A 27,490-nucleotide genomic window follows, 5' to 3' on the forward strand; every position below is an offset into this window, starting at 1 on the left:
TCACCTATTGCCTTACGATTTTGGGTTAGATGCTAAGATTTTTTCATATGATATTAGATAAATTTTGGTGAGCCTACTTTCCCGATTGATCTACAGCAACAATAATTCAGTAAAATCTTACCAGTGGGGTCTGGGGAGGATAGACTGTATGCAGACCTTATCCCTACTCAGAGGGGTAGGGAAGCTATTTTCGGGAGACCCTCGGCTCAGAAACAATAGATTTGTGACAACAAAACTCAAAAAATAATATCAGCAATATGAGAGACAGCAAATAAATGGAAAAGCAGCAATACAATTATTGTGCAAAAGTGTGAAACACAACATAAATCGCTAGCACTGCTAGACAAAACACTATCATACTCATCGGAATTGCTAGACAAAACAATATCATACTCATCGGTACAAAGAGGGAAATCGGGGCAAAGAGGAAAACCGCTCGACTACCCTTTAACCAACAACCCTAATGCTTGACCTCCACACCTTCCTATCAAGAGTCATCTTCTCAGAAATCTGGAGCCGCGCCATGTCCTGTCTGATCACCTCGCCCCAATACTTCTTGGGCCGCCCTCTACCTCTTCTCGTACCTGTCAGAGCCAACACCTCCTAACCATAGCATCTAGGCTTCTCCTCTGCACATGTCCGAACCATCTAAGTCGCACCTCCCGCATCTTGTCGTCACCGGAGCCACGCTCCCCCCTCCCCCTCGAATATCTTCATTCCTAATCTTATTTAGCCTAGAGTGCCCACACTTCCATCTCAACATCCTTATTTCTGCTACTTTCATCTTCTGGATATGTGAATTCTTGACTGGCCAACACTCAGCCCATACAATATGGCTGGTCTAACCCCGCTATATAGAACTTATTGATCTATCTTTTCAAAATCTGTTACTCTCGGGTTTTTTTATCGGCCGTGTGTAGTTTTTCCACAGAAGTTTGAAATGTTTTGAATCAATTTACTCATTGTCTTAAGGTATTCAATGATATTTCACAGAAAATTGCATTTTTAATAAGGAGTTCTTATTTGGCATAACATGTGTCAACTTTATTCACCATATATATGCAGAGATAAATATATTTGAAACAAATTAAATATTCACATCAATCGCTATACAATGTGTCAACTTCACCAAAAAGAAAACCGTTTCAGTGTTGACTCTCTGACAGAAGCGGATCCAAACTTTTAAGCTTATAGGTTTCTATAATAATCTCGAGTTAATCTACGTGATAATTGGACCAACGAACTGGGTTCCAAACCAAATATTCTTATATTTTTAATGAATTTTTTAGCATAAATACATGATCTATGCAAAAGTTACTAGGTTCACGGGAACTCGTACCGTTTGCTTTATATCCGCCCCAGCTCTGTAAGAGAAGTATCTTGTGGTTATGTCCTTCTCCCAGGGCTATAGCATAAATGCTTTAAGCTTTAGAATCAATTCCTATGTACAGGTTATTGGCATTGCATAGAGAGAACTCTTTTGCTTTCCCACCTTTTCCACATTTTTCTTGGATAAAAATGGTAAAGTAGGTTCAAAATTAAGTTGCAATGAAATGAATTATAATTTCAGTTGTCTCTTGACTATTGCCGTCAATTGAACGTTCAATATTCTCGGGTATCTCACATCGATTGAGGGAATAAGTTATTGTATCCATATATGATATTGAGCAATTTTTACATTATGAGCTAGCTTTTAGGGTTGTTTTAAACTTATATTTCAGAGTTATTGTTGTTTGACCCAAAAGATATTGAAACCTTTTTGATTAAATCAATTAATGAAGATGAAGAGGTAAATCTCAACTAAGTATAATAAAATCTAGATTAAATTGTGTAAGAGACAGACAAGGTGAACGATACTTCCCACTATGTCGGAACCAAATGATTATTCATAAATGCGAGAATTTCAAATGTAAGAGAATATAACAATGAATGCAATTAGTCGAGACCAAGGATGATGTAAGGATTTTTGATCTGTAATAAGCAAAGTTGTTCCTGATTTTTCTCCCCCTTTTACATAATGCTCTCCCTCTCTTTTTATAGGGGACAATCCCCCTTTTTACCCTAGAAAAGGTACAATACAAGGAATATTCGAAAGGCATATTCTCATTGTTCCCTATCATGCTAACACTACTACAGACGTCGTGTATTCTCTAGCCATTGTTAGTTGTCGCCCTTCATAACGATCGCAGGGCGCTGCATCGTAAGGACCTCGTTCTTTGCTACACTCGTTAACGGTCGTGGTCATCCAAATTTCGACCAATACAGTTAGTCCCTCCGTTTGTTGAGGTCACGGCCTGGGGCGTCCTTGATAAGCGGACGTCACCCGTACTTAGATCTGCAAACCATAACGATTTTGGCCGATGACGGAAGACCGGTGCACTTCGCTATACCCTGGGCGGTGTGTTCTATTTGGGAAATGACATCACTTCCACATGCGTCATCATTGTGCATCTTCCCGAGGTAGAGATTGATGGCATGTCGCTTTGGTTTCGCTCCCATGGGAAGTCTTTCGCTTCGATTCTGGTGCCACCCAATCCTATAAATAAGGGAAGGGTTTGTTTTTTCAAAAACTATTGGCCATTTCTCTTCTGATCATGCCCTTTCGTGTTTTTAGCTTTGCTTCTGCGATTTCTTCATTTCCTCTTTCCTGTTCATTGTTCTTGGTCTTTTTCGTTCATTAACACATCTTCCTCCATAGACATGCCTAGAACACACCTATCACGTGAGGGGATTTCTGACGCCACTTAGTTATCCGTGGCACTTCCTACTGGTGGTGAGGACGCGACGGCTGGGGAAAAGGATAGTTTTCCCACTGTAGACGAGTTGTTACCGAGACACCCCATGTCTCGAAGTGACTTTCTTAAGGACCCTGCTCCTACTCCCACCCCGGTAATATCTGAAACCGAGCAGGCCCATATAAATGCCTTACGTACCAAGTATAGCATTTCCCCTCACATCGAGATGGTTCCGGCAGGGAGGGACCTCGTGGAGGTCCATAGGTTTGGGTACTGTACTTTTTATAAATACCCTTTTGTAATTGGTCATTCCTTCTCCCTTCTTCCGTTAGCGGAAAAATTATGTCCGTTTTATCGAGTTTGCCCAGTACAGCTCTCTCCGTACACGTATAAAATAATTTTTGTGTTGACAAAATATGCAAAGTTGGCAGGATGCGAAGTCAATATTTACCATCTCTTGCACTTGTTTTCCCCTAATTTTCACAGAGGTACTATGGTATACGAGGCACCGTGGAACCAAAGGGCTGGTGGTCGGAACTTACGACCGGGCGAGCCGTAAGTTTTGGCATAAGTATTTCTTTGTCATAACTGAATATATTATGTCGGACCCCGCTGGATTCCCGGAGCGGTGGAATAATAATCGTAGGTGTCGTAACTTTTTTACTCTTTTTTTTTTGTTTTCTGTTCGACTTAGTACTTATCTGCGACTTTCTTTTGCAGTTGTGGGGCGTACACCCCATCCTATTGCCGGTATAAAGGACTAGGTATCCCGTTTACTGGTTTACACAGTGGAGACTCGGGACTTTCCCGCTTTCATGAAATGTTTTGGGTCGAAGGTCTCGTCTGGTAAGTGTTTTCCTCTACACCGCTTTTCAAATGTTTGCCATTATCTATTGATACGACTTTTTATGAGGACAGGTCATGGAGCTTCTAGGCGGAGGGACCCTGTTCCTGTATTTCCCCAAGCCGTTGCCTCGGCGGGGATGCAATTCGCTTTAGAGGAGTCTGTCCGAGAGGGTCGTGCTCCACCAGTACAGGTGAGAGATTCCTCTCTGGATATGTTAGTGAGGGAGGAGATTTCTTCTTTACCGGCCTATCACCTCTTGGACGAGTCTTCTAATAGGGACGAACCTTTGCTGAGAAAAAAGAGGAGGGTAGAGCTCAGGAAAGACATGGACGTTGAGACTGATAAGAGTAGGACGGGTGAGTCGGGGACGACACCTGTACCTATATTTATGGTGGACGTTATCTTGGCGGGGAGGTCTCCTCGGACGGAAGGAGTTTACCAAGGAGGGGGGCATGTGCACTCCGCTGAGGGTGGCGCGTCATCTACTATTGGAGGGGGCTTACGTGTTAAGGATGACGGCTTAGGTTCGGACGTCGACCCAGGGGATGTTCGGGAGTTTAGAGAGCCATACTCGCGTAGAGTTAGAACGGAGGGTTCTGATCGACACATAGTCTTCCCCGGGGACTATGACTTGCTGTCAAACTGTGATCAGGTTCCATCCGTTTTTGCCCCTTTGTGTGCTGCTCCTAAGTGTGAGGCACTTAGAGAGATGAGTGATACAGAGTTGTCACAGAGCGTTTCTAGCATGGCTCTGCGGGTAAATGTCTTTCTTTTATTTTCCTCGTTGGATCTGTTTTACTATTTTTGGCCTATCATTTTGTTTTAACTTTACTTTTTGTGTTAGACCCTCATCATGGAGATCGAGTGTGAGTGTAGGGAAAGGAGGAGGACGACCGCCTATGGAAAGATGTCTTCCAAGTATCAAGAATATTGCACCAAGAATCGTGCGATGCCCGACATCTACAATCAGGATCGTGACTTCCAACTGTTCCGCGAAGGGCTTAAGCAGAAGGAGGATCAATTGGTACGTAAGGTCGAGGAGTTGAAGGAACGAGACGAGGACCTCATGAAGGTTGTTGCCCATAGTAGTGAGCTCGAGGCAGCCCTTAAGGTCAGGGAAGATGAGCTTGAGCTAAGTAGGGGAGTAGTGGCTGAAAATGCCGACCTCCAAGCAAAGGTGGCCAGTTTAACTGTCGAACTGGATATGAAGATGGCGGAGGTCGATGAGCTTAAGGGTGAATTGAGCGTCAATGCTGATAGATTGGCCCACGCCGAGAGGGAGAGGGCGACTGCCATCTCTGAGGCAACAGTTTTAGAATATGCCCTCCGTGTTTGTATGTTGGAACGGGCCAAGGAGATGGAGGCGTCTGCGCTTAAGATAGCGAGACTTGAGGGGCGTATTCAAGGGTTGGAAGTGGAACTGTCCGCGTTAAATGATCAAGTGGCTTCTTTGAAAATGGAGGACGTACGACGACGGTCGCAGCCTTCTACATCTCATGCTTCAGTTGATCCTGTCGTACCTCGACATTTGTATGAGTTGTGGGTTCACGTTAAAGCCCAGCTCAATGTGTATAAGGCTCTTTATGTTGACGGGAGGGTGTCCGAAGTAGAGCTTCGAAATGTGCATGCCAAGGCCCGTGCAGCTCGTGAGGCATGCAGATACGATCCTCTCATGCCTGACGGGGATGATATTAATTATGATGATGCGAACAGACTTGCCTCCGACTCTTGGTACGAAGACGTGTATGCCACCGGAAATGATGTGTAATATTTGGTTTGTATTTACTTTTACTTCGCAATTTTTGTAAGGGCGTCTTTGAGCCCTTTGTAAATACAGGTACTTGTAATATATTTGCTATAATAAAAAATCATTTTGTCGATTCGGTGGTAACCTTTGCTGAAATATTAAACCCGTTGTGTTTAGAGTGAATTCGAACTAATATTTTTTTACGATGGCCTTAGCCATCAGGATGTTACTTTCGAGCTGGTGCCGAAGTAGTATCACGTCATCGTTCGAATGATGTCAAACTCATTTTTTTTCTTTGACGATGGCCTTATCCATTGGGATGTTACTTTTGAGCTGGTGCCGAAGTAGTATCTCGTCGTGGTCCGAACTATGTCGAACTCATCCTTTAATGATGGCCTTAGCCATTGGGATGTTACTTTCGAGCTGGTGCTGAAGTAGTATCCCGTCGTGGTTCGAATGATGTCGAACTCATTTTTTTTATGATGGTCTTAGCCATTGGGATGTTACTTTCGAGCTGGTGCCGAAGTAATATCCTGTCGTGATTCGAATGATGTCTAACTCATTTTTTGACGATGGCCTTAGCCATTGGGATGTTACTTTCGAGCTGGTGCCGAAGTAGTATCTCGTCGTGGTCCGAACTATGTCGAACTCATCTTTTGACGATGACCTTAGCCATTGGGAGGTTACTTTTGAGCTGGTGCCGAAGTAGTATCTCGTTATGGTCCGAACTATGTCGAACTCATCTTTTGACGATGGCCTTAGCCATTGGGATGTTACTTTTGAGCTGGTGCCGAAGTAGTATCCCGTTGTGAGGATGGCGTTCTATTGTATTCGCTGGAGTGTCGCATATGCCGATTTTATTTATACGTTGGAAATGCGTGTTGATTTCGTATACATAATGGAGTGACTATATTCATGTCGGAAATATATGTTGACTTCGTGCGTACAATGGCGAGATATGTCGATTTCGTGCATACAATGGAGATTCTTTATATCTACAATGGAGATACATATGGACTTCGTACATACAATGGAGATACTTTATACCTAGTCCCTTCATTGCCCGGCCTGGAGATGACGTCAACAGGTGGGGCAATGAACAATACTTCAAACCTCGAGACGTCTCCCTCGTCGCCTCATTAAAAACCTCCTCGAGAAAACCCGATTGAGACAAAACCCGGGTGAGAGAAAAAGAGTACGACTTAGGCGATGTCTCTTTTTAGAAGTGGAAGTATTTGAGGTGGGTGACATTCCAATTATTTTGTAGTAGTTTTCCTTCCATTGTCTCTAATTGGAATGCTCCTTTGTTTGCTGTTGCTGTGATTTTATATGGCCCGTCCCAGTTTGTTCCCAATTTTCCTTCATTCGGGTTTTTCGCTGCTTGTGTTTTGGCTTTGAGAACATAGTCACCGACTCTGAGTGGTCGTACTTTGGCCTTCTTGTTATAGTACCTTTCTACCTTTTGTTTTTGGGCTACCATTCTTATGTGACCCATATCCCTTCGCTCTTCGACTCCATCCAGGTCTTGTAATCTGCTTTCGTCGTTGCTTGGTCCACTCTCATTGGAGTATCTTAGGCTAGGTTCTCCGACTTCGATGGGTATAACTGCGTCAGTCCCGTAGTCTAACGAATACGGCGTCTCGCCTGTGCTAGTTTTCGACATGGTACGTTATGCCCATAATACCTCTGATAGCACTTCTGGCCATAGCCCATTGACGTCCTCGAGCTTCTTCTTCAATATATTTAATATTGTTTTGTTGGAGGATTCAGCTTGACCATTACTGGCGGGATGGTATGGCGTGGAGAGTATCCGTTTAATGCGCCATTTTTTAAAAAACTCGGTCGTTTTCTTCCCGACGAACTGAGGCCCGTTATCGCAGCTGATTTCTTTGGGAATGTCGAAGCAGCATATTATATTTTTCCATATGAATGCGATGAATTTTTGCTCGCGTATTTGGGTGTACGCACCTGCTTCCATCCATTTGGAAATATAATTAGTTAAAACCAAAAGGAAGCGTACCTTAACTCGGCCTGCTGGGAGGGGTTCGACGATATCCATTCCCCACTTTATAAATGACCATGGCGAAGTGATAGAATGCAGGAGTTCTCTTGCTTGGTGTATCATAGGGATATATTTTTGGCATTGCTCACATTTCTTGACGTAATTTATGGCTTCGTTTTTCGTGGTAGGTCAGTAGTCTCCTGCCCGGATGAGGCATCTGACTAGGGCTCGGTTCTCGGTATGGGCACCGCAGTGACCCTCGTGTACTTCCCCTACCATCCGCCTTGTTTGATCTGGCCCAAGGCATTTGGCCAGTGGGCCGCCGAATGTCTTTTTGTAAAGGTCATGGTTTACGAGGCTGTACCTGGCCGCCTGTATTCGAAGTTTTTTGGCTTCTTTCTTATCTTGTGGTAGCGTCCCTTCCTGAAAATATGTTATGATGCGGTTGCGCCAGTTCCAAGTTAAATTTATAGAATGTACCTTGACCTGGTCTATTGAGGAATGGAGGAGGGTGACCACATTTTTTTTGCTGATATTTTTGGTAGCTGCCGCTAGTTTGGCGAAACCATCTGCTTCGATGTTCTGCGCCCGGGGTATCTGGTCGAGGCGGCATTCGTCGAATTCTGGTAGTAGTTTGTGAATTTCTGTCTGGTACTTCTGCAGTCTCTGTTCCTTGATTTGAAAAGTCCTAGTGACTTGATTTACCATGAGTTGGGAGTCACAGTTAAGGACGAGTCGTCGAGCGTCATACTTGAGGGCTAATTTCAATCGTGCAATTACGGCCCCATACTTGGCCTCGTTATTAGTCATTTGAGGACACTGTATGGATTAACGAATCACTTCACCCGTAGGGACCATTCTTTGGATGAGTCTTATAGCCCGTTTGGCTAAGCTGCAAAAATCAGCTTATCTTGAGAAGTATTTTTTTTACAAAAGTACTTCTGGTGAGAAGCGGTTTGTGTTTGGCTAATTAGTTTGAAAAGCACTTCTGAGCAGCAATTAGTGTTTGACCAAGCTTTAAAAAACTGCTTCTAAGTGTATTTTTCTCAAAAGTGTTTCTCAAAAAAGTGCTTTTGAAGAGAAGCTACTTTTTTCTGCTTCTCCAAAACTGCTTCTGCTTCTCCTCAAAATCACTTTTTTCCTTCCAGAAGCTTGGCCAAGCACCTCAAATTGAGGCCAAAAGTGCTTTTGACCATAAAAAACACTTTTGACCAAAAATAAGCTTGGCCAAATAGGCTATTAATCACATATCATAAAATATGGAGTATAAATGATGGTCACAATTTAAAGATGGATTTACATGGTAAGGCGACCTCTCATAATATCTTGCACAGTAATTTAAATCATAGCCACATATTGATAAAAGCCATTTCAAATAAACTGTTTTTATGTGTCAGATGAATTCTATACCACAAGATATATAGAAGAAGTCTACCTTATTCTCCTTTTTCTTTTCTTCTGAATTAATCAAATTATTTTACTATATCCCACAAGTGGTCTTTATTTATTCTTCTTGTTGGAATGGCTTTATTTTCATATTTCACAATTGCGTCTAGTAAAACGACAACCAACGCTTGTAGGACACAAGAAACCCCTACTTTCACGGTTTCACCTACAAGTTTCGTGGCGTTTGATTTAAAAACTCAAAACTGTGTATATTTATTCTTGGTTTAGTCGTAAATTAATCACAATTAAATAATTTACAACCTCAAACGATGTTCACCCAATATAATTGACAAATTCCGTACTCTCTTCGTTCCATTGTACGTGAATATGTTTGGCGTGAACACTAAATTTAAAAAATAAATAATTTTTTTTGAAACTTATAGTCTTAAATACGTCATAACTTTATTAAGGATAAAACAAAAAGTTTAAAATTAACTTATTTTTACTAATGAATACGTAACATTATATTGTCGTGCGATCAATAATCTATTTTAGCATGCAAAGTAGGGTTTTTTCGGTTATTGTCAAATTTGTCTAGTAAGTTATTCATATTCAATCGGCTTGTCAAGCGTCTGGAAAAGGAAATGTTTATGCAAAAAGAAAAAGAAACAGAGAATTTTATATCTGCAGGAAACAATTAAGCTAGTTCTTATTTCTAACACGTACGACATGGTTGAAAGGTGAGGTAGATGCAATATAATGTCTTTTTGTTGATAGCTTTTTTGTAGTTTTAATAACAAGTGAGCGATAATTCATGAGAAAGCTATACAACAAAATTGATTTTTAACTTATATATATATATATATTGTTGGTATAAAATATAGTTTAAATCTTAGCGGAGGCAAAAAACACTAGGTGATTTCTTCCCATCTATCCAAGTCTTGGTGGATAGAGTTACCTGATACTTGTTGGCTGTTGCTGGTGGGAAGTGGCAGGTATCTCGTGAAATTAGTCGAGGTGCGCGCAAGCTGACCCAAACACTATGGTTATAAAAAAAAATATAATTTTCATTATCAATATATCTTAACTTGTCGTAAAAGATAACGTGCTTTATTTTTAAGTTATTAATTTTACTTTTAAAAAATATCTATTCGTAAATGATCTGATAATATAAATGTATTAACATTTTTACATCATGAGTACACAGAAGCTAAGCTCAAAAGAAAAATGGTTTACAGACATAGACGTGAGGAAGTGGCAAGATAGAAATATGAAAGCATTTGTAGTATAAATTAGGAAAAAAGAGCATAGATTGGACGATATAAGAAAACCATGGGCTTTGTTCTATAATATTTCTTAGCAGTTTTCTCCAAATTTGAGAGGGTGATGCCTACATGAAAAGCTTTGTCCAAGCTGATGTGATTGCCGGCCACAAATATAGTTTGCTTAATAATTCAAAAGGATGAGAGGTGGGACACTAATCCTCAAATTATGGCCACTATCAAAGTCTTATCAACCTCCAGATATTTACAAACTATAATAAAATAACTTGAAAATATCTTGTGAACAAATCCCGAATAAAATAATGGACAAAATAAAAGGAGAATAAATTAGGTTCACTAATCTCATGAAAACGAGTCATCATTGTGATTTATAATAAAAGTAAAAGAAAAGAAATGAATGAGTGGTGTTTGGCAAACGCAGACAATTTTGAATATATATATATTCTGTTTAATTACCAAAGTTTTCAGCCATTCGTCTATCTTGTTGAATTTGAACCACTCCATACTTTTTTTTGGAAGAGAAAAACTACTCCATACAATTTCCCACACTTAAAATAACCTCAAATTGCTGTAGTCTGCAGTGTTCTGTACCATTTCTAAATTAGAGGTGCTAAAAACGAGTGGTGCAACCAACATCTCTAACAAACCACTCACCATGGGTTTCTACTTTCTCGTGAGAGGCTTAAGGTTCCTTAGAAATCATTACATTCGGCTGGTTTTCACGATAATAACAACAAATTAACTATAATCTCACACAACAAATTAAGTATGATCTCACGGGAGTCTAAGGAGGACAACAAATCAAATATAATCTCACCAGTAGAGTATGAAAAAAGTAGTATATATGCGGATCTTATCCGTACCTTAAGAAGGTAAAAATGAATATTTTCGATAGACTATCAACTCAAGAAAAGACGAAAAAAAGCCACTAGCAATAAACAATAATAACAACAAAATAACAAAAATCTAAAAAAAGGACATAATTTGTTCAAACGAGTTATATTAATCTGATATTGTAAAAATTACTTATTAGAATATAAATGAAACCCTCATATAAATTGCAAACGAGTAATGATGTTCGCTAACTTCTACTAAACTTAATTAAAATCTTGAATTCGTTGTAGTATGAGAGAACGCTGGGACCAAATGGCAGTATACGTGCACGGTTATTTCGTTAGTGAACTAAACAATAACTCAAAGAGAAAGGAAAAAGAAGTAATGCGTTGTGGCAAGATATTGTTAGAAATGTGTTTAAAACATTCCTCTTCTTAATATTAGTAGTAATTATCCTAAATAAATTACATACAGTACATAAAAATAACATATACTAGCAAATGGTCCTAACTCTAAAAAGATTAGTACTTAGAACAAATCCACTCTTATCCTATAACTATCATCTCAAATCCACCGACTACAAGTTTGGGTAAAGGGTAAGTAACCAAAGTAGAAATGACGTAATGTAAGTGAAACGAATGGTCAAGCCGACGGTTACGACGTCTCCGAGCTTTCCAGATCAACGGTCGTTGAGTCAGCACCGAGTCTACAGAGCTCGGCGATCGCCGTCCTGGAGCTTATCCTCTGCCGATTATTTCTCCTGATATACTCCATTATCCCCGTGCATCCAGGCGCCGTCAGCCGATCCGCTCGGCTCGCTTCCGTTCTTTGTATCTTAGCCGGCGTTCTCATTTTCGTTGAAACAACAACAGCCGCTACCTCGTCACCGCCGTGTACTGCCGCCGACGGCGTTGTGTGGATTCTCCGGTGACATAATGAACGTCCGCTATCATCCTATAACCATAAACACTAAGTCTTTCAGTATTCAACCTCACGAAAAATGAAAGAGAAATATATATAAAAAACTAAAATATCAAAATCTAGAAAATCTCATACATCTGAATGAAGATCCGCATCATTTTCACGCCTTCGCTTCAACGTAACATTCCGACGGCCTTCAGATGAATCTTCGCTGCTGGATGAACTAGCCGGCGGTGGAGGCGGCGTAGATGACCCCGGTACAACTTGATCAATATCCTCCGAATCAATTTCGTCTTCATCGTCAATTTCCTCGTCATCTTCATCCTCATCATCTTCATCCTCATCATCTTCATCCTCCGTGGCACTTCCTTCATCGTTCACGCTTTCACTCTCCTCTACCTCCTCCCTGTGGTAGTATCCATCCACGCACCTCTCACATACGGAGACCGTCGGTCCAAGCTTTGGTCCGTCCGCCGACCAAGCCGTCGGCGATTGACACACATGGCAGAGCAAAGACCTAGAATGCCTCGCCGCCAGAAAATTAGCCGAGTGAACCTTCGCATCACAGTCCCAACACAAACTCGCGTTGTCCGATTCACAGTACATCCTAGCCAATCCCTTACAAAGCTCACAGTTTTTCATCCTTTTCTATATTCTCTTAGACAAAGAATTTAGGGGAGAGAAAAGAGGAAGCTAGTTGCAGCTGGAAATGAGTGAAACCACTTTTAGTTTAAACAAAAATCACAGAAACACCAATTCTTCCTTAGGAACTACGGCGAGGGGTATAAATGTAATGTGATAAAAAAAGAGAATTTGTGAAACGAGGAAGACCTAGGGATGCGGGCGGGGGTATGTATATAAAACGACAGCGTAAGGGGGAGAAGTGAATGGTGAGAAGGAGTGACAGGTGGTAGGTACGTAAGGGAACAAAAGCTTTTTTCTTGTGGCTCGGGAAGAGATGTTTCCTTTGGTTTGTCCAGGATATTTTTTGTTGACGTGGAGATTTAGAGTTGGAGGAAGATTCTGATTTGTTGACGTGGAGTCATGGGGCCACGTGAAATGCGCCTGGAGAGGAATTTGAATTGGTTGGGTGCTCTTTGGGCCCCACCTCAAATCACATCTTGAATTAATTATGTGCTAAGGAAATGAAATCGTACAAGTTAAAATTTTGCCACGTGTCGATTTGTTGTCGACTTTTCATACGCCCAGATACTCAGAATTTTAAATTTGTATGAAAGAAATTACTATTTGTAAGGGTCATATGGTATTTTTGGTTCATTGATGAAGGTTCAAATAAATTTTTTGAAAGAAATTAAATTTGTTGAATGCTTTTTTTAACATTAATAGTATATTTTTCTCGTATTTGCTTATTTTTTGGTGTATATTATTACCTTTTATTTCTTTTGCTTTAATTTTCTTATTATCTTGATATTGATATTGTTTTTTTCTTGAGCCGAGGTTTTATCAGAAAAAAACTTCTGTATTTAGAGGTAAAATCTACATACACACTATGCTTCTCATATCCAGCGGCGAAGCCACTCATTAGCAAGGGGAGTTAATTGACAACCCTTCTTCAAAAATTTACATGCGGAGATAGATTAAATATTTATTTTATGTATATATACTATATGTTGACTCTCCTTAATTTCTTTGCATGCTTACTTATTTATATTTTGAGTCCTCTAGTAAAAATTTTGGCTCTTCCACTGCTCATATTCCACGGGGTTTGTTGTTGTTAGTTATTGATAAGTGAAATTATCATTTGGATACGTTGGAACTAAGCTAATCCAATCCAATTGTTACATTAATTTATGGTTTCGCGTATAGCCCTGGTTTGACTTGAAATGTAAACGATAGACAACATCGTTTTCCCATATTACACTATTTTTCATATTATAGTTTTAATAAATCAAACAAAAGAATCAAAAAATAGACTCTCTATCCTCACAAAGTAGGGGTAAGGTTTGCGTACACACTACTCTCCCCAAATCTCACGATGTGGGATAATACTAAGTATGTTGTTGTAAACAAAAGAATCAAAATAAAGATAGTGTTAAGAGTATGCTAAAAATAATAATGATAAATGTACTTTCGCGTGGAGTAGGGGTGTATATAGGTCGGATTGGTTCGGATTTTATAATTACCAAATCAAACTAATTGTGTCGGGTTATTAAATCTAAACACCAAACCAAATCAATAAAACTCGGGTTTTTCACTCTCGGATATTCTCGGGCTTTCGGGTTATTCGGGTTTTTTCGGGGGGGGTTTTTTTCCGGTAAAATCTTCGTAGAACAAAACATATAAATTGTGCTCAAAATATTTCTTTAATTCTAGTAAGATACAACTATATAAAGTATTTTCCAAGAAAATAATAGAAAATATGAGATATGTCTTGGTATTATCCTTAATATTCAACAATAAAGATAATAGAATTATGTAATATAAATATTGCTAATTAAATAGTCATAATAAATATAATCTAAAAGTACTAAGTCATGCTAAAATAAGTAGACTAATAAGAGAGTATTAATTACATGAGTAAACGCTAAAGAAAAAAATAAAAATAGGCTATGCATTTTTATCTAAATTGTCGCAAAACAAAAATAGATATTCAATACATTCTCGTTCGTAGTATTGAATTGAATGTCTTGTATTAGCATTAGTATTGATTTGATTTTGATTTGGGCTTTGTTAGCACTATTTAATTTACTAGTGTTAATGACTATAAAACTTATTGGAACATTCAAAAGTTCTAAGTCTAACCTTGAAATAATACCTAAAAAGATGAAATTATGAAAAAGTTTAAGAAATGTTTATAAATTACATCACAATAAGTATATTTATATATTAAATATATCTAAAATTTCTATATATGTAATTGTCGGGTTGGTTTGGTTTCGGTTTGACTTCTTTAGTTAAAACGAAACCAAATCAATTATGGTCGGATTTTTTTTCCAACACCAAACCATAATTGGATTTTTTTCCGATTTGATTTGAATTATCGAATTGGTGCGATTTGTCGGTTTTCTTGGTACACCCCTAATGTGAAGTAACAGTGTGAAGTGGGAGGAATAATAATGTATTGGGGGTATTTTGAGCGTAGTCTTATATGAGCATCCGATATTTTACATGGAAAAACATCGCAAAGTCTACCTTTACCAACTATGATACGACTCGTACATAAATAAAAGTTAAACTTTCTATTGATTTTTTTTGTTGATGATATTGTATCTTAAAGATGATATTTAATTTTATCATCGAACAAAAGAGTTTGACTATAGAACCCTGCTTAACTCAAGTTTAATAGTCTCAAATTTATTATTGACTAGCTACACAATTGCATAAACTAAAAGAATTTATCAAAAATCATCTTTACTTGCTAAATCTTTTATTAACAGTTTCTCCCCACTAACTCATGAATAAATTTCCAAACAATAATGTCTCACAGGTCACAATTAGGATTGATCTTTCTTCCATGATCTTTTCAAGGGTTGATTCTTTTTCTATTTATAAGTTTCACGACTATATAAATTGTCCTGTTACTAGAGAATTCTTTTTTAATGTGTTGACATTTTAAGATCAAAAGAAAATAACTGAGGCACCTCGAATATTTCATCTGATTGTGAACCATATTACCAGAAAGTCAGATTAAGTTGAGTATCAACATGAAAAGACCAAAAGAAATAACAATAAAGTTTTGACAAAAACGCAGAATATTTTATAGAATGCAAATTGTTTCGGTTTGTGTTCAAAACTCTCTGAATATATAATCAAATTCTGTCATAATAGTCCAACTGTTTTAGAGTACAATTGCAATGGGCAAATTTCAGAAATAGTAATTTAGTGTCTGCGTATACTTTACCTTCCCCAAACTCAACTTGTGGGATTTTAAAAAAATTACTTAATAACACGTATTAACGTCGACAGCAGGGTTCGAACCTGCGCGGGCGAAGCCCAACAGATTTCAAGTCTGTCTCCTTAACCACTCGGACATATCGACTTTACCTTTGATCCGTGTACATTATACGGTGTTTTGCCCGAAACCGCAGGCTTGCTTCTCTCATGGAAAACTAAACAAAGGGCAGAGAAGAAACTACTGAATGTTCCTTTCCTTTTTTAATCACCATTCTGTTGTTTGGTCTAAGAAAAGAAGTGGATTGAATGTTTAAAGAGAAATAAATTTTCCTCTAAGTTTTCCTTCCAATTACTTATTCAAGCAGTAGTATTCACTGCAACGAAGGTGGAGCAAATTTACCATAGGCACCTTCATTTGGCTATGAATTCAAAAAGGTAATAGTCGAAGTACACGTTTTTTCCTTTTTCAAGGTTTGCAGAAGATTCATTGGTGAGTTCTCTTCTTTTATGAAATCCAATGTCGATCAAAATTCAAAAGCTTATTTACTTGTGGTTCAGAATTTGCAGTTTATGCAATCATTGGCAAAATACTCATGGAGATGGGCCTGCTAATACGTCCAATGTTTCCTGCTGCACTATGATTTTGACTTTTGAGTATTCGTTGTGCACTTGTGCCTCTCCCGTAATAATTGATTTTGGAAACTTCCGAAGACATCTATTCTACTTCTACATTTGTTTATGTAAAATTATTTTGGGAATGTTGTATACTAGCATGTGAATTTTTTTTAGAATGTTGGAGGGACCAGTACAGACGGATCAATGTGCATAGCTTTGTGACAATATTAACGGAGTACTATAAAATACATGGCAAAAGGGTGGAACGAATTCAACCGAGGTAATTTATATTCAGGTAAAAATTGTTCTTAATGCTGATATGGAAAAGCCACTTCACATTTTTAATGTTGTGGCTTGCCAAACAGAAAAACAGATGCGGTATGGTAACAATTCTGGACAAAATGATATTATGTGAAAGATGGATAAAATTGAGTTGAATTTAGTAATACACAAATAGGGGTGTACAAAGGAAACCGACAAACCGCACCAACCCGATAATCCGAGTCAAACCGAGAAAAAAAATCGACTATGGTTTGATTTGATTTGGTTTGGTGTTGGAAAAAAGCCCGACCATAATTGGTTTGGTTTGGTGTAACTAAAGAAAATCAATCCGAAACCAAACCAACCCGACATTATGTATATAAATTTTTTATATATATTTAATATATAATTGTGATGTAATTTATAAATATTTCTTAAAATTTTCATAATTTTATTTTTTAAGGTATTATTTTAAGGTAGGACTTAGAACTTTTGACTGTTCCAATAAGTTTTATAGCCATCAATATTAGTAAATTAAATAACGCTAACAAAAGCCCAAACCAAAATCAAATCAATACTAATGCTAACAAAAGACATTCAATTCAATAGTCAATACTACGAACGTGAATGTATTGAATATCTATTTTTTGTTGTGCAATAATTTAGATTTAAATGTATAACCTATTTTTATCTTTTCTTTAACGTTTAGTCATGTAATTAATACTCCCTTATTAGTCTACTTACTTTAGCATGACTTAGTACTTTTAGATTATGTTTATTTTTATTATGGCTTTTTAATTAGCAATATTTATATTACATAATTTTATTGTCTTTATTGTTGAATATTTTAGGATAATGTCATGACACATCTCATATTTTGTATTATTTTCTTGGAAAATACTTTATATAGTTGTATCTTACTAGGATTAAAGAAATATTTTGAGCACAAGTTATATGTTTTGTTCTACGAAGATTTTACCAGAAAAAACCCGAAAATCCGAAAAAATCCGAGATTGAAAAACTCGAGTTTTATTGGTATGGTTTGGTCTTTAGATTTAATAACCCGACACAATTGATTTGGTTTGGTAATCGTAAAATCCGAACCAACCCGACCTATGTACACCCCTATACACAATTAAGTTTATTGATTTTAACAACAACAACAACAACAACAACAACAACCCAGTATAATCCAACTTAGTGGGGTCTGGGGAGGGTAGTGTGTACGCAGACCTTACCCCTACCCTAGGGTAGAGAGACTGTTTCCAAATAGACCTCCGGCATCCTTCCCTCCAAGATCTTCCCACCTTGCTCTTGGGGAGACTCGAACTCACAACCTCTCGGTTGATTTTACTTGGCAAAATATATAAAGACCTCATTAGACTTGTTCAGAAAACTTGTTTGAACACTTAAATTAAACGTGCGTTTATTTACCCCCTTATTCTTATTTTTTGAACAAGTTTAATTGGGTCTTTATTTCTCTTTTAAATCCAATAATTTCATAAGTTGGATGATCATACATACTGGTAAAAATTGTGTGGGGTAGCCACTTTTTAAAGTGGTATTTACTTTTTATCCAGCATTTTTAATGTTTCGCAATAATAGCCACTAGTATATTAAAATTAATATGAAAAGACTGTGTTACCCTTTCTTCTATCTCTTTCATATTAGGGAGAAGAACTGTGCCTCCGTTTGTGAGACGGCGACGGCCGTGGACTCCATTGGATTCTCTTTTTGTAAGGTGTCTCCGACTCTAGATGATAATTTCTCATATAATTAGTGGGTTTACAGAGGATATCCATTGATGACAAACATCTTCGTTTTGCATACTGCTACATGATAGTGTGTGCATAAGACACTTGATAGAAAAGATTCATTAGCAGAAGGTGGTACCTTTCTAGGACTGATTAGAACTATTTCCTCTTAAGATAGTTTGAACGAAGCACCTGCATGAGAAATACACTTGGCAACTAATTTAAAGGATAAACTAGAAGTTTTTATTTTGTAGATGGTGATAACTGTCTGTCCCGCATATAGCAGGTAATAGTTTCTCTACTTTTGAACTTTTCATTACAAGTTCAAAAGTTAAGGACACCTGGTCCTGAACTTCGAGTTCTAAGTTCAAAAGTTAAGGACACTTGGTCCTGAACTTAGAATTACAAGTTCAAAAGTTTAGGACACTTGGTCCTAAACTTTGACTAACAAGCTCAAAAGTTAAGGACAATAGGTCCCGAACTTAGGCTAAGAAGCCCAAAAGTTAAGGACAATAGGTCATGAACTTAGACTAACAAGCTCAAAAGTTAAGGACAATAGGTCCTGAACTTAGACTAACAAGCTCAAAAGTTAAGGACACTTGGTCCTGAACTTACAGTTACAAGTTCAAAAGTTAAGGACACTTGGTCCTGAACTTAGACTAACAAGCTCAAAAGTTACGGTCAATAGGTCCTGAACTTAGACTTACAAGTTCAAAAGTTAAGGATAAGTAGTCCTTAACTTAGAGTTACAAGCTTAGAAATTAAGGACAGGTGGTCTTGAACTTCGAGTTCCAAGTTCAAAAGTTAAGGACATGTAGTCCTGAACTTAGAGTTGCAAGATTAAAAGTCAAGGACATGTAGTCTTGAAGTCCTGAACTTAGAGTTGCAAGTTCAAAAGTTAAGGACACTTGGTCCTGAACTTTATGAGTAGAAAGGTGTTTTCGTCCGGGCAGGTAAAGTTTATTAAAGTAGTGGCTAAAGACTAAAGACATTTTAAACAGTGGCTTAAAAGTAAATACATGTGTTATTAGTGGTTAACCGTGCACTTCTCCCTACATACTGTGTGGCGATGATGGGCCACTTATCGCCGAGAAGGCTAGAGGAAACCCATGATTTTGAGGGGGCAAGTGCATAGATGGCCGATTTTGGCATAATCGACATTATAAATTTGGGATTTTTCCTTTCTATACAATATTTAATTTTTTTTTTTTTTGCTAAAATTATCCTAATTTTATATATTACCCGCTCTAAATAAGGATTATTTACAAATTCAGCTAAAATCAAGTATATCTTCACCAAACACCCTCAAAATTGAGATATGAACTCCAAACAATATTCTCAATTGTTTGCAACAACACCAATCCAAACAAATAATAGTTTTTGAAATCCAAACTCAAATTCAAAGCTTCAAAACTTTTTAATGGCTATCAATGGTGGAGAGTCAAACACCTTCAAAATTTATTGATTGGCAATTTCAATTTGAACACCAATTGTGCAACATGCACTACAAGTAAAAGCCTTATTAGGGACCAGCATTTAGCGACAAGTTTTAAATATGGTCCTTAAAAGTGTACTTATAGGGATGAGAATTTTTTTTGGTCTTTAAAAATCAATTTTATCTTTTAAATACACAACCAAACTTATTCTGGTCTATACAAAAGTTAATGCCTGGTCTTTAATATTGATTTCATCGGGATAAGGGCGTGAAACTGACGAAAACTAAAGTTTAAAAAAAAAGGAAAGCTCCAAAAATTTCACGGTAATCCCTCCAAATTCTCTTTCACCCTAAAATCCCTCCAAATTACTATTAGGCTAAAATCCCTAAGAGGTCGCCACAAAACTTCATCAAAATGCAGAAAGTTGCAAAGAACTCAGAATGGTAGTGTCTAAAATTCATCTCTCCAAGAGACTTTACACAAATTATACCATTGGATTATCCGCCTAAACAAGAGTAAGTTTAATTTCTTTCTCTTTAATTTGTTCTGTTTCTTTTTTCTTCTTCGTAATTTTTTTTCCCGATTGAATCAGAAATCGAAAAAAGGGTTCTGCAATTTTTTGGTTTCTTTAGTTGTTTTCTGCAATTGATTATTTTGAATATTGATTGTTCTTGTGTGAGTAATAAAAGTGAGATTATTGGGTTTAAAATTATTTGGTAAAAGGGAAACCTAAAAGTTTTGAATATCCAATTTGGGAATTTACGAGTTCAACATACAAAAAGCAGGAATAGACATATAGGCTACAAACGAACAATATAGAAGTGCATTCTAGAAGTGGAATTTGGAAGTTTTGACAGTTTAGGGATTTCCCCCTTTCTTTCCTTTTTTTCTTTTCTATAATTTGGAAGTTTTGACAGTTTAGGGATTTCTCCCTTTATTTCCTTTTTTCCTTTTCTACGAAAGCAGATTGAACTTTATTGTTTTTAGGCCTCTGATGCAGGGAGAATAAGAGAGAATGATGAAATAGAACAGGAAGATTTAAGTACTAAAAAGTTGGATTCAAATGTTATTACACCTGGAACGAAATTCATGGAATTATTGTCATCTGCACTTCAATACTATGTAAGTTTGAAAGTGAATGTAGACTCTGGTTGGCAGGGAATCAAGGTAAGTGTACTTCTGCTGGACACTTGCTCTCATGCTCTATGAGATATGCTTTTTCCGTCATACATTATGCTTCTTCTACATCGTGATCTTTTTAGGTTATTCTCTCTGATGCTAGTGTGCCTGGTAAAGGGGAGCATAAGATAATATCTTATATTCGGTTGCAAAGGAATCTTCCAGGATTTGATCCTAATACACGGCATTGCTTGTATGGTTTGGTAATTTGTGGCACCCTACTTTTCTTTCCTTCTCTTTTCTGTTATACTCTACAGTAGCCTACCTTGCCCTTTTTTGCTTTATGCTGAAGTGCTCTTTCATGACGTCTTTCAAGTGTTTTTTTACAATATTTCCTGGTGCTTCCACAGGACGCAAACTTGATAATGATGGAATTGGCGTCACATGAAGTTCACTTTTCTTTTAAGGGAGGTCAGTGTGATTTTGGATGTGTTGTTTTAGGTCTTTTTTTCACGTTCTTCTGATTATGTCATCACAACGGGGAAACAAGTTATGCTGATTATGTAATGAATTTGTCCTTGATTGCAGGATGTCCGCAAAGATAAATCAAAGTGTAGAGGTCAACAGAATAGGCAAGATATATATATAGACAACAAGCAGGTATGCACTCAAAAAAGGGGAAGGATGCAGCAAAGACTTGGAGAACTTATTATCAGAATAGAAGTTTTAGGTTAGAAATTTGATTTAGTATGACGATGTTGTACCATTGTGTTATCAAGCTCCGCCGCTGCAGTAAGTTGTAGGAATTTGATGTGGTTGTCTTGCTCTGAAAGCTGAAACTTTAAGAACTGCTCGATATAGTTCTATACTTCTATTATGCTGTTACGAAAAATTCTTATCATTTCACGAACTATGGGAAATTATTCTGTGTTTGTGAATCCAAATAACTGAATATATGTTGGTTCCAAGAAGGAAATTTTTCTCACTCAAAGTAACTTTTATTTGAATGCTGAGGCTCCATCTGTTTCTGCAAAAATATTTTCTTTCTGTTTCCTTTCATAAATTTATCTACAACATTTATCTCTTCCTGATTATATGTTCACAATCCAAACTGGTTCTAGTTTCTTGTGATTGTAAATTAAGAAAAACCAACAAATACATATGATAGAAAGAATAGAAGAGGATATGAAATCTTGGATTTCTGAAGTTATGATCTCATACTGGCATCTTATCTGCCATCAGTAAATTATTCTCTATCTCTTTGGCCTAATCATAATCAGTTAAGAAAATATTTGGAGAAAGCCGTCAAAAGTTGGCTTACTGAATTAACAAGAAACAATTGGAAGGTACTCGCTCTATGTATGATGTACCAATTTCAAGGGAATAAAAATAGTTTCTTTGGTTTAAATTAGTTTGCCATCTGAAATTAATCTGATAGAACAAATTGACAATTTCTCCATTTGTATTAATTTAGATGAACTGTTTTAGTTTTGTTACAATTGATGTCAAAGTTAATCATCTATGATTTTCACTCTCCTTTAGATCTAATAAGTAAAACCTAGACAGAGAAAACGAGATAAATAAATTTAGGAAAGAGGGTTTGGGTTGACGAATACCCTGTAATTGTTAAGTAGAGAGAATTTATTGGAGGACATTGTTACTGAGGGTGAAAAATTGGCAAAAGAATGTTGATATCTCCAGCATGGTTCTTTCAATCCCTCATTCTGGTTTTCCTGCTACTTTTCTCATATGGAGTAGATGAAATAAAATTTATATATGTCCAGTGTCTTACTTTTGTCGGTAAGGAGAATTGAGAACGGATTGCATAATCTTTATTATTTCTTTTAGGTTCCAATTGTTTCCTTGTTATATGACGGTATAATCTGTTAATAGCTATCAGTTCAATAACTCAAGTAATGGGATTAGCAAGCAAGTATGCGTCCTGGACAAGGATACAACTAGGTTACAAGAGAAAATAAAAAATTGGTTGGCACGAGCTTGGAAGAGGAAGGATACATAGGAAAAACATGGCAGTTTTAAGTTACAAGTTTGAATTTTCAATGTTCAAGTACAACCATATTAAGTATGAAATGCACGTCTTACTGTCCATCACATTTATATCTATGAAGAACTAATTATTTTGAAAAGGTTATGGTTAAAAAGCGTGTAAGTTTGATTTAAATTGAAAATGTAAAAGACAAAAAATAGACAGCTAACTATAACCATGTGTGTCTATATTATGTGTTTCTATAACTTAATATAGTGATACATAGAAACTGTCCTGTGGTCACAGTCCACCTGTGTGATAATGTGGTCAATTTTTCTCTCTTTTTTCCATGTTGATAAAGATATAGTTGTATGTAAATTATGTGAACTACCATATTTCCCTTTCTGTTAACCTAATCAAATTATTTAAGTATCTGGTATTATCTATTTCCTTCTTCACTACTAGAAATTGGACCTATAGGAACGGTATTTTCCCCAACGGTTATATAACTGTTACTAAAGACCTCTATAACAATGGTTATAACCGTTCCAATAGGATATCAAATCAACCGGCACATTTTTGCAAGTAAACCGTTACATAAATGAAATAACCGTCGCCATAGGGTGTTCTCCTGCTACAGTTGTTGTAACCGTAATAGTAGGACAATATGTGGATACGGTTCTTTGCAAAATGGGTCTATGGAGACAGTTCAATTTCCCTCCTAACTTTATCCAATTTTATTTTTATTTTCATTTTTCCCTCCTTTAACCAAACCCTAAACTGTTTTTTTTTTAAAATTTCTAATAGCAAAATAGATTAAGCCCACTCAGATGAACTATTTCCTAGAGCACATCGAACAAGAACAACTCTTTCCACTCATAAATACTCTCTCAACTATCAAACTATCAAAGAATACTCCCCCAAGCAAATCTGAAGATACCCAAATTGCAAGGACTCGACAAGTAGATCGACGGTCTCTTAATTCCAGCAAATAAATTGTAAGGACTCAGCAAATAGAGGACTCAGCAAGTAGTCGCCGCCGAGACTCCCATCCAGATATTCCGGTGCCTTAGCTCCTGGGTACCATAATGGTCTGGCCGGGATTTGCTTTTTCGGAGCCTTTTTAGGTGCGGCTTTTTTGGTACCGAACCGAATCTGGCTTGGACTCTGCCGGCAGAGACTCTTAATTTTTCAGTAGCTGCAAAGGTTATACTCATGGTGACTCTTAATTTTTTCTATAAGTTTATGGTAAGATACACTGATTCCCTTTGTGTTTTGATAAAAATTAGTAGGTGAAGCAATTTTGGTAGTAGTAGGGGTTGGAGAAGCTACAAATGGTGCGATAAGGGTAGAGACTTTAGCTCCTCATCTTAAAGTTATTATTAAAAAAGCCAAATTTTTGTCAAAGGTTAGTATTGTTGTCTGCTTTTCTAAGTAGAAACACTAGAAACTTTCTTCATTTTCATTAGTAAATGTATTTAAATGGTTTGGATCCGAATAAATTTTAATGATTTACTGCTGTTTTATTTTGGTTTTTCTGTGGGTTTCTTCTTGTTTGTTTAATTTTATGTCTCTAAATAGTAATACAATTGCTGGGTTAATACCTAATTTATGGATATTCCTATGTGGTAAAAGTATTTTGGATGCCTAATTACTCTCCATATTTTTTAATGGCTGAGATATATTGTTAACAAGGACCAAATCTAAGATCATGTTATAGCAAATTACAAAATGTAAAGAAGCGCATGAGTGTTTGTGACTGAAAGCAAGTATATTCTAGCACCATTAAGTCTATCACAGGAGCCACTTATTGTGCGGCAGATTTTTTTTTTCAATCTTGCCTCTCTGTTAAAAGTTTTGGTTTATCCTAATGAATAACCAGTTGGTTAGAATACTCCTCTTGCAATCATGTTAATTATAAAACTTCAACTTCCTTTACTAAACAGATTATAGATTAAATAAGTAAAAAAAGAAAAGAAAAATAGATTATAGTACTGCTTTGACTATTTATTCTTTATGTTTTTCTCTAACTTCAGTGTTTGTATTGTGGACCATCTCTTCATAAGTGATTTGTGGACCTGATTATGTTAAAGATATGTAATATGTGTAGTCAAATTTCCTGTGTTACTGGACTTCATCTCTTAGTTAAATCCTTGGACTTCATCTCTTAGTTCCAGATATTCCATCTCATGCACAAAATTCACATGATACAATTGTAGAAACATCGGAAGAGGAGGAAGGGTTTGATGATACGGATTGGGACTGGATGGAAGCAGATGATTAAATAACAAAATTATGAAATTCTTTTAAGTATATTCTTTTTTGGGATCTCCAACGTCCTCTTCTGGTTTAGCCGTTCTACATTTTGAGGTAGAATATCAAATTTGTGATTCAACCATACTACATTATTGATTTTGTAATTTATTTATCCTGATAGGTTTTGATGATTTTTTCTCCACGTAGATGCACATAAATCTCTTTTTGTTGATGTGTAGTGTAACTCTTCTTCTGTTTTCTTTCTGTGCAAATCTCAAGGTAAGCTGTTAAAAATACTTGAAGTGGTGTCAAGTTTGTATGAAGAGGAGGGAGTTGTTCTTGACATTCATATTTGCAGACTTATTTGACTCTGAAAGTTGCTAAGTTAACAAATAAAACAACCTTGATCCCATCTTTTATTGGTTGTGATAGTTTCCATGTTAGGAGTTGATGCTCTTTTGACCGTCATTCTTCCAGATTTTCCCACTGTTTCTGCCTTAGATTGCTAGATATGCCTATATTCAAAATCATGTGCTCATATTTTCCTGCTTCTTCATCCTCTATTATCTTAACTGCTTTTAGCATCTGTCGGAAGAGAGGATGCAACAAAGAATACATGAAAAGTTGAACGAACAAAAGGATGCTATGGAACAAAATATTACAATGAACGTCATCGCACGACTTCAGCGTCAGAACCCAGATTTGCGACTTGATCTTGACATGTTAAGGTTCAGTGCACGTTCATCTGTAGAAGCTTCCTCTGCACAACAAGTTGTTGTTCAAGTAAACAGTCAACTACCAAATGTTATACATCTTCTTCTATTTCTTCTTCTTCTCCTCTTTCCTTGGTTGGGATTTTGCTTTTGTTCAAGGCAGAGTGGATATGGTAATATCCTTTTTTCTTCCTATAAATGTGCTTATTTCGGTATTATTGGTATCCAACTTCTTTTATAACAGCTTCCGTTTCAGTGTTGGTTAATTTTATGCTATATAATGCCTTCTTTAGATTCTTGGTCATTTTTATGCTATATACACTCCAAATATCATAATGCATGAACGTGGTGGCTGCCACAAATATATGTGAGCCAAATCCGATGGTTAAATATCAAAAGTTGTTCTAGATCTTTTCCTTCTTCATGAAAATGGAAGGTTATGTGGCTGTCACTGTCAGTCATTTTTTCCTGCTAATGTGCAGCAGTGAACAACAACTGACTGATTTTGTGCATATCAAGAGCCTTATTTTAAATAAAAATGTTCATTCTTTATGAGTAGCATATGATATGTCTTTATGTTCGAGTGCTCCTGGTTCCCCCCCCCTTCTCCCTTTGGTACGATTTTGTGCATTTCCATATGGGACCAAGTGAATACTAAATGCATGAGTAGTTAATTGACTCTCTTCTGGAGAGCTCATATAAGTTGGGTAACTATCTGAGGTGTTATCAAGTTCTAGGTGATAAATAATTTTGAAATTTGACTAACTAACCAGATACACAAATAGTTGTGCTCTGTTTTCCAGTGCTACAAATTCTAGGATATGGTACCAAGGTTATGGATACCCTATTTCTTTGATTGCAAGGGAGAGTAGAAGCCCACTCATGCCATGCTATATTTTGAAATGATTATGCCAGTTTATCTGTAGCGTAAAAGAGAGAAAAAAAGTTGTAGTGTCAAATGTTCCAACCTATTTTCCTTGACCAATAAAAGGAACTTAACTAATTATAGACCAAATGAATAAAAGTTTGTACTCTAAAATTAATTTATAAATGGCTTTTGAAAATGATAAAGATGGTGAGATATAATATTGTTGAGTAGGTGAAGAACATATGATATACATATCTGCACTAACATGGACAAGCCAGATCTAACTAATTTTAGCACAGAGATGGTTGTTCAGTTGTTCTCCTGATTATATTGATATAATATAAATGTAGCATATACTTTAAAGCATATATTAGCATCATTCTTTATAGGCTATAAGGAAAACAAAATAAAATATACTAGTTCAAAAGGTACTACTGTCATGGCTTGGCATCTTATGGCCAACTTGGAAGACTTGAACTTCTTTTGTAGTTTCTTTTTGTTTTGCAACTACTATTGTTAGTTCTGGAGTTTTCATGTTCTTTTCTTTTTTTATGGCAATTTGTGCTATGAGTATTCTTAGATCGGATTCTTTTGAAGGGTAATAACTTTATTTACTCTCTTTTGTAGGTGGAGTAGATCAAGAAATAGATGATGAAGACAACGAAGAACTAGACCTTACTTGAGATGAATCTTGAATTGTTACAGAAGAATATTCTAGGAATTTTTTGTTACCAACATTTTTGAAACTTATTTACTCTCTTGAAATATACTAAACTTATGTACTAAGGAGTAGAACATTTGCTTTTTGGATATTATTTGCTTGATGGATAATTTTATATTATTAATAGTTTAATTTTGTGATGTATTTAAA

At 36.7% G+C, this 27,490-nt stretch overlaps 4 protein-coding genes and 1 non-coding gene across 19 annotated transcripts; 2 read left to right on the forward strand and 3 right to left on the reverse strand.

The window, feature by feature from the left end:
- Positions 1–6,548: 6,548 nt before the first annotated feature.
- Positions 6,549–6,992, reverse strand: LOC142165426 (uncharacterized). The gene has a single exon (XM_075223984.1). The coding sequence runs from the start codon at positions 6,990–6,992 to the stop codon at positions 6,549–6,551; it is 444 nt and encodes a 147-aa protein (XP_075080085.1).
- Positions 6,993–11,239: 4,247 nt separating this feature from the next.
- LOC107795590 (uncharacterized) lies at positions 11,240–12,582 on the reverse strand. The gene is made up of 2 exons (XM_016618260.2): positions 11,891–12,582; positions 11,240–11,788 (listed from the first exon to the last, which is right to left on the reverse strand). Exons 1-2 carry the CDS (start codon positions 12,395–12,397, stop codon positions 11,489–11,491), a joined length of 807 nt encoding a protein of 268 aa, XP_016473746.1. The 5' UTR covers positions 12,398–12,582; the 3' UTR covers positions 11,240–11,488.
- Positions 12,583–15,673: 3,091 nt separating this feature from the next.
- On the reverse strand, positions 15,674–15,755 carry TRNAS-UGA (transfer RNA serine (anticodon UGA)). The gene has a single exon. It is a non-coding gene; the product is annotated as a tRNA-Ser (tRNA).
- Positions 15,756–19,928: 4,173 nt separating this feature from the next.
- LOC107795589 (5'-3' exoribonuclease 3) lies at positions 19,929–21,780 on the forward strand. Of its 2 annotated transcripts, none has more exons than XM_016618259.2 (5): positions 19,929–20,191; positions 20,677–20,843; positions 20,939–21,058; positions 21,206–21,266; positions 21,384–21,780. In XM_016618259.2, the coding sequence occupies exons 2-5, from the start codon at positions 20,766–20,768 to the stop codon at positions 21,398–21,400; spliced, it is 276 nt and encodes a 91-aa protein (XP_016473745.1). In that variant the 5' UTR covers positions 19,929–20,191; positions 20,677–20,765; the 3' UTR covers positions 21,401–21,780. The 2 variants fall into 2 exon arrangements, with proteins under 2 accessions (XP_016473745.1, XP_016473744.1); XM_016618258.2 differs by having other exon boundaries at positions 19,930–20,191; positions 20,664–20,843.
- Positions 21,781–23,065: 1,285 nt separating this feature from the next.
- Positions 23,066–27,490, forward strand: LOC107795587 (uncharacterized). 14 transcript variants are annotated; one of them, XR_012695797.1, is made up of 4 exons: positions 23,186–24,030; positions 25,002–25,152; positions 25,621–25,924; positions 27,247–27,490. XR_012695797.1 is itself a non-coding variant. In XM_016618257.2 (3 exons), the coding sequence occupies exons 1-3, from the start codon at positions 23,998–24,000 to the stop codon at positions 27,253–27,255; spliced, it is 243 nt and encodes an 80-aa protein (XP_016473743.1). In that variant the 5' UTR covers positions 23,195–23,997; the 3' UTR covers positions 27,256–27,490. The 14 variants fall into 14 exon arrangements, 2 of the variants coding, with proteins under 2 accessions (XP_016473743.1, XP_016473742.1); XR_001650154.2 differs by lacking the exon at positions 25,002–25,152 and adding an exon at positions 24,072–24,190 and having other exon boundaries at positions 23,207–23,988; XR_012695796.1 differs by lacking the exon at positions 25,002–25,152 and adding an exon at positions 24,075–24,190 and having other exon boundaries at positions 23,149–23,988; positions 25,621–27,490.

Source organism: Nicotiana tabacum, chromosome 10, assembly GCF_000715075.1.
Source record: "Nicotiana tabacum cultivar K326 chromosome 10, ASM71507v2, whole genome shotgun sequence".
Taxonomy (NCBI): domain Eukaryota; kingdom Viridiplantae; phylum Streptophyta; class Magnoliopsida; order Solanales; family Solanaceae; genus Nicotiana; species Nicotiana tabacum.

Coding starts and splice junctions, on each gene's coding strand:
- LOC142165426 (XM_075223984.1), bottom strand. CDS start 6,992: ATGTCGAAAACTAGCACAGGCGAGACGCCGTATTCGTTAGACTACGGG.
- LOC107795590 (XM_016618260.2), bottom strand. CDS start 12,397: ATGAAAAACTGTGAGCTTTGTAAGGGATTGGCTAGGATGTACTGTGAA. Junction 11,789..11,890: donor ATGCGGATCTTCATTCAGAT/GTATGAGATTTT, acceptor TTATGGTTATAG/GATGATAGCGGACGTTCATT.
- LOC107795589 (XM_016618259.2), top strand. CDS start 20,766: ATGGAATTATTGTCATCTGCACTTCAATACTATGTAAGTTTGAAAGTG. Junction 20,844..20,938: donor CTGGTTGGCAGGGAATCAAG/GTAAGTGTACTT, acceptor TGATCTTTTTAG/GTTATTCTCTCTGATGCTAG. Junction 21,059..21,205: donor GGCATTGCTTGTATGGTTTG/GTAATTTGTGGC, acceptor GTGCTTCCACAG/GACGCAAACTTGATAATGAT.
- LOC107795587 (XM_016618256.2), top strand. CDS start 23,998: ATGGTGACTCTTAATTTTTTCTATAAGTTTATG. Junction 24,031..25,620: donor ATTTTTTCTATAAGTTTATG/GTAAGATACACT, acceptor AACTGCTTTTAG/CATCTGTCGGAAGAGAGGAT. Junction 25,925..27,246: donor TTCAAGGCAGAGTGGATATG/GTAATATCCTTT, acceptor TCTCTTTTGTAG/GTGGAGTAGATCAAGAAATA.